The sequence below is a fragment of the Heloderma suspectum genome, chromosome Z, assembly GCF_057233095.1.
Source record: "Heloderma suspectum isolate Gila_16-S chromosome Z, 16-S_ref, whole genome shotgun sequence".
Taxonomy (NCBI): Eukaryota; Metazoa; Chordata; class Lepidosauria; order Squamata; family Helodermatidae; genus Heloderma; species Heloderma suspectum.
The window spans coordinates 17,171,401-17,177,400 of record NC_139476.1 but is presented as its reverse complement, the minus strand read 5'-3'; the positions used below and the strand labels follow the sequence as shown (position 1 = coordinate 17,177,400).

At 49.8% G+C, this 6,000-nt stretch overlaps 1 protein-coding gene across 2 annotated transcripts in view; it reads left to right on the top strand.

Moving 5' to 3' along the window:
• Positions 1–217: 217 nt before the first annotated feature.
• The window catches only part of PGPEP1 (pyroglutamyl-peptidase I), a 34,483-nt gene continuing 28,700 nt past the window's right edge, over positions 218–6,000 (top strand). For both annotated transcript variants that reach the window (XM_084825795.1, XM_084825796.1), the window contains exon 1: positions 218–342. In XM_084825795.1, coding sequence (XP_084681921.1) covers positions 309–342 — 34 coding nt within the window. In that variant the 5' untranslated portion in view covers positions 218–308. The remainder of the gene's footprint in view (positions 343–6,000) is intronic.

Genomic DNA, 6,000 nt, shown 5'->3' with positions numbered 1-6,000 from the left:
GATATGTTCCATGGCGCTTCTCTATGGTAAGGCCTCTCTGTCCCGTCCCTCTCTGTGGTAGCGGAGGTGCGCGTGGGAGAGCGCGCCCTTAGAATCCGGTGGAGGGAGCGTCGCGCCGCTCTAGGCCCCCAGGCGCCCTTTCTGTGGCTCACCCCTCCTGCTACGGAAATGGGCGGGGCTGGGGCGCGGTCACGTGGCCTCCATCGGCCCGCCCAGTGGGCGGGGCTGGGGCCCTGAGCGGGGCGGGCGCGCCGCTCGCTCCCTCGCTCAGTCAGTCGCCTCAAGTTGGTCGGGCAGGAGGGAGCGCCATGGAGAAGACCCGGCGGCCCGTGGTGGTGACGGGTAAGGGCGTCGGCCGAGGAGGAGGAGGAGGAGGGGGGGAGAGGAAGGCCAGGGAGGCTACAAAAAGGGGCGAGTCTGAGAGGGGGGAAGGATTTAAGTGCGGAACTTCGTCCCCTCTCAACACTCCCCCCGGGTCCGGCACCCTCCCCGCAATAGTTCCCCCCTCCTTTTGGTCCCCCCGTCCAAAATGAAACGCTCGCTCTTCATCTTTTATTTTTTTAGGTACGAGCATAAAAAGGTCAGTTAGCCCCTCCCGGTAATATCCTCCTCTTCCACCCCATAAAACTTTCAGTTGAATAATACTAGTTAACCCCCCCACCCACTTTTGAACCTTTCCACTTTGAGTATGTTCTGCTACCCAGTTTTCTCCTCCACATATACACCCATCTCTTCCCCGTTGTTTTAATGAATAGGAACTAAGTGTTCATTAGCCCCACTCAGCAGAGTCCCGCTTGTACGCTCCCCTCTGTTTGACCCACCACTACTTTCTGATAACTTCCCATTCCTTAATGTGCGCCACCCATGACTTGTTTCCCCAAACATTACACACACACTTCTTTCCTTCTCTTTTAATTTGTCTTACCTTTGCTCATTTGCCTTGTTCCCGTTATCACTTTATTATTTATTAACTGTACTAATGGCCAAGTAACCTGTTCCAGCCAGTGGATGGCCCCTCTCTCTGGTTTGTCCTGAATACCCCCCCCCCTTTCATGCTTTTTCTTATCTTAATCCCGTTTTTGTTTCCTACTAGAACTTCTTGGAAGAGTTTATAGAAAAGTGGAGTGTGTCTTCTGGGGGCGGGGTGGTAGGGACACTTCATCAGAATTACCTTGGGTGGGTTTAAACTACTGTGTATATTGTGTGGATGTGTGCGAGAGGGTCTTTTGGTGAGGGGAGTGGTTGGTGGTAGCTCTTGTGTAAAGTTACTTGTCAGTGGGTGACTTCAAAGGTGTGTGCTTGCCACCATTTTAACATGGTGCTGGTGATGTCAGTAGCACACCAGGGTATGGGTTTTTACATTTCCAAATTCAGTTAGAGGTTGTTCTGTTTTGTAAAGGGAAGGCAACTCGTCTTCCTGGAAAAGTCCCATTGACTTTGGAGCGTGGCATCTGTGTCGGAGATGTGGGATCTCCATAGAAGGTTGTGTGTTTTTTTGTGGGGGAGGCTTGCTTCTCCTCCACAGTCCCCCTCCCCCAGTTTCTGGGGCCTCCTTGTGTTCTCTGCAGAAAGTCTGACAGCAGCTGGAAAACCTGAAGTCAGGCAAGAGGCCCTAAGGTCACATTTCCCTCTGTTGTATGTTCAGACGTTTTCGGATATCCCCGAGTCGGTGCGGCACTGGGAGCTGTGGCACTTGCCTTGCAAGGAAATGATCATTGCTCTTGGAAGTTTGTTCAAGTTGTGTCCAAGAGGAAGGAGTGCAGGGAAGTTGTGGGCATGAGAGGCTCTTCTCTAAAAGTCATGCCGGGGCACAGAAGGGGGCAGCGGATGGCGGGGGGTCGGGGGGGGCTGTATGGGAACTATCTCTGGATTGGAGGATGGGGGACTCAGAAGTGCCACCATTCCCATCTGCTCTGCCCCATCAATGGCTGGAGCTGTGGCAGTAGAAAGTCATCCTCTGGATCTACTGGTGTGGCTTAGCTGGCGCTAGAGGAATGCTGTTAGCTGTTGGCAGGGGAAGAGGTGCCAGGCATGGGTGCCCTGCCGCCAAGGCTGAAACAGGAGATCTCTGGCAAGCTGTAGAAGGCACCCTCTGTAACAGTTAGTTCCTGCGCACCTGTGGTGTGTAGCTCCGTGACTCCTTAAACACATCTGTGTACTTGTTAACAACAAATTATTCTGATGGTAAGTTTGTCCTCTTTGGACCCATGTTGCTGGCATGGGCCTGTGCGTAGGAGGTGCACCAAGTGCGACTGGTAATGTGCGCTCGTACGCATAACTGCTCTCAGTGTCGCGCTAATCCCATAAAAATCGGGCAGCTGGGAGCAGCTGGCTTCCCGCTAATTAGTCTTGAGGCCGCTGGTGAGAGGGCGGCCAGAGAGACTCCAAAATGCTCTATTGAATTCTTACCTGATGGCAACAGCTCTAGTTGTGCAAAAAAAAAGAAGGGAGCACAAAGGACTCCGCTGCTTTCTTCCACCCCACCCCCCTTTCTCGGGCATCTTGGCTATGTAGCAGCACCTGTAGGATTTCATCTCCTGAAATTCTGCCCTGGGAATTATTCTTCGCTTTTACAGACTGTCTTTTTCTCAAGTGAAGGCAAAGACTTGTGAAATGTCCTTTAGGTGAAAAAGAAACTAAAATCTTGGATCTGTTGGAACAAATACCCCTGGTTTATATATACATCGCTGGTTGCCTGTGGTGAAGCAACAAGTGGTGAAGCTCAGAAAGCTTGACAAAGTGGGTTGTATTTTTATTTCACCCAACAGAGAATGAGAAATATGTGTGGACAAGCTAGCAAAAGATTTGCCAAAGATTTGCAACTTTGTGGACTTGTTTACAAGGCTGAAGTTCTGTGTTGATGCCATTTGTCCTGCAGGCCTATGTTGAATTTGTCTCCTCACCCATGTCTAAATGTTTCTTGCTTTTACCTGGGAGTTCCAGTCTTGGAAATCTGCACTCTTCCTACCAGCTCGCATCCCTTTTCCTTAAAGGTGGCAAAATCCAGATAAATGCCTTTTGCAAGTTTTCTTTAAATCTGGTTAAGCACAAAGGAGCTTAGCAAGTTTTTTCATGTCAATAGAACCCTGCTGCCTTGTCTGTGCAGGTAAGCCAACCTTGTAAACAGCTGGTCACCTATGGTGGGTAAGAACACATCTCTAGGTGACCAAGTGCTTGTTTCTGTCTTTTGTCTGCTGGAGAAATGCTGGATTTTTTTCTTGCGCTTGCTTTCAGGCCATCTAAAAGAGCCATTTATGAGATCAGGTGGTCTAATAATAATTTCTTGTAGGCCCAGTTAAATGGTTCTTGGTTTGCTCCACACCCCTTGGAACAATAGGGCAACCCGTGTGGTGCATTAATGAAAAATCTGGCATCTCACGCACTTTGAACTGCTTAACCTCCAGTCAGGGTACAAAACCTGAGATGTCCTTATTCAGTCATAGCAACTATGGCTTGCTAATTAACAGAAAGTTATTCATTAGAGAGCCAAATCCCTAATGTGAGTGTTTTTGGTGGGATGCTGTCATAACCTTTGTGTCTTAGGCATGTTCTTTTGTAATTCTTTGTCCGAGAAAATGTTTGCTGAGTAAAACCTGGTATCAAGGGGGCCCACTCCAGTGGTGGGTGGGGTAAAAAGCAAAAGGGGCATGGCCAGGGAAAGGGGCATGGCCATCTGCGGGGGCCCAGGAGGGCTGAATCTGTTCCGCAGGCCTCAGTTTCTGCACCCCTGTGTGATATGTATGGGCTGCCCCGTAATGACGGCCCTCTGGATGGCTAACTGTCAGAGCAAAACAGCTGCATAAAAAGTTAAGACAGTGACACCTATTGGAGCGTAAAACAGCAGCAGAGAATCGGACGGATGAAGCCAAGCAAATGGCAGCAAGAAGCATTTCCACAGCTGTTAAAACTCCAGAAATATTGAAAGCTCTCTAGGTCCTTGGGAGGTGTTAAAATAAAGGAGGGGGGGGGAAATGAAAAGGGTTTCACCTGGTGCCAAAAAGACGGAAGCGTAGGTGTCCCAGGTGAGCCTGTCTGGGGAGGGTTCCTCCACTGGGAAGAGCCTGTCTTTAGTAGAAGATCTTAAGGTCTGTGTAGGTGTCTAGGAGGAGTGTTCTTTTAGGAAACTTGGACCCCAGCCATGAAGCTTGCAGGGCGTGTCTCTCTGTCTTGGATTTTCCTACCCCACAGAGTAATTGTGAAGCTGAAAGGGAATTAACACCCCCCCACCCTCCCCAAACCAAACATGAGGGATATGAATAAATATGCACTCCTTTCTTGGGTGGGGAATGATGGTTTGTTATGAGGAGACCCAAGAAGGAAAGGCCAAAAGGCACCAGATGTGGACAGGAGACCTTGAAGGTGCACCAGGGTGGCCCCGATCCGCACACTTACTTTGGCGCATGTCCCATGGAACTCGATGGTGCGCTGAGTCAAAACTGCGCAGAGCGGTTGCTCGTTGGTCCAGCTTCTTTTCAAAGCTGTTGCCTCTTCCTCAGCAGGGGGTGGGGGACTGATTGAGCTCTTTCACCAAAATAAAGGACCCAAATATCTTCCACATCGGCCCTCCCTAACCTGGTGCCCCCCAGTTGTTTTAGATTTCAACTGCAATCAGCTCTGGTTCGCATTTATTTACAAGGCTGAAGTTCTGTATTGATGCCATTTGTCCTGCGGGCCTATGTTGAATTTGTCTCCTCACCCATGTCTAAATGTTTCCTGCTTTTACCTGGGAGTTCCAGTCTTGGAAATCTGCACTGTTCCTACCAGCTCGCATCCCTTTTCCCTAAAGGTGGCAAAATCCAGATAAATGCCTTTTGCAAGTATGCAGGCTGGTTTTCCTTAAATTTGGTTAAGCACAAAGGAGCTTAGCAAGTTTTTTCATGTCAACAGAACCCTGCTGCCTTGTCTGTGCAGATAAGCCCGCCTTGTAAACAGCTGGTCACCTATGGTGGGTAAGAACACATCTCTAGGTGACCAAGTGCTTGTTTCTGTCTTTTGACCGCTGGAGAAATGCTGGATTTTTTTTCTTGCTCTTGCTTTCAGGCCATCTAAAAGAGCCATTTATGAGATCAGGTGGTCTAATAATAATTTCTTGTAGGCCCAGTTAAATGGTTCTTGGTTTGCTCCACACCCCTTGGAACAATAGGGCAACCAGTGTGGTGCATTAATGAAAAATCTGGCATCTCATGTGCTTTGAACTGCTTAACCTCCAGTCAGGGTACAAAACCCACCCTCCCCAAACCAAACGTGAGGGATATGAATAAATACGCACTCCTTTCTCGGGTGGGGAATGATGGTTTGTTATGGGGAGACCCAAGAAGAAAAGGCCGAAAGGTGCCAGATGTGGACAGGAGACCTTGAAGGTGCACCAGGGTGGCCCTGATCAGCACGCTTACTTTGGCGCATGTCCCATGGAACTCGATGGTGCGCTGAGTCAAAACTGCGCAGAGCGGTTGCTCGTTGGTCCAGCTCCTTTTCAAAGCTGTTGCCTCTTCCTCAGCGGGGGGTGGGGGACTGATTGAGCTCTTTCACCAAAATAAAGGACCCAAATATCTTCCACATCGGCACTCCCTAACCTGGTGCCCCCCAGTTGTTTTAGATTTCAACTCCAATCAGCTCTGGTTCTCATGGCCAATGGTCAGGAAAGCTGGGCCCTTTCAACCTTACTATTCTATGATTTGCACGCAGGATGTCCCTGGTTCAATCCCCAGCTTCTCCAGATAGGGCTAGGAAGGAACCCTGCCTGAAACCTTGGAGCGCCGCTGCTGCCAGTCACTGTCAACAGTACAGGGCCAGATGGATATAAGAGCACCAACTTCTGGAAGGCTGTTTCCCCACCATCTCAAGTCCCTTTGAGCTGACTTACATTGGAAGCTGCCTGATACCAGGGCAAACCCTCGGTCCATCAAGGCCAGTATCGCCTGCTCTGACTGGCAGCAGATCTCTATAGTCTCGGGCTGAGAGAGAGGTTGCTTTTCCCCCCAGCCCTGCCTGCTACACAAA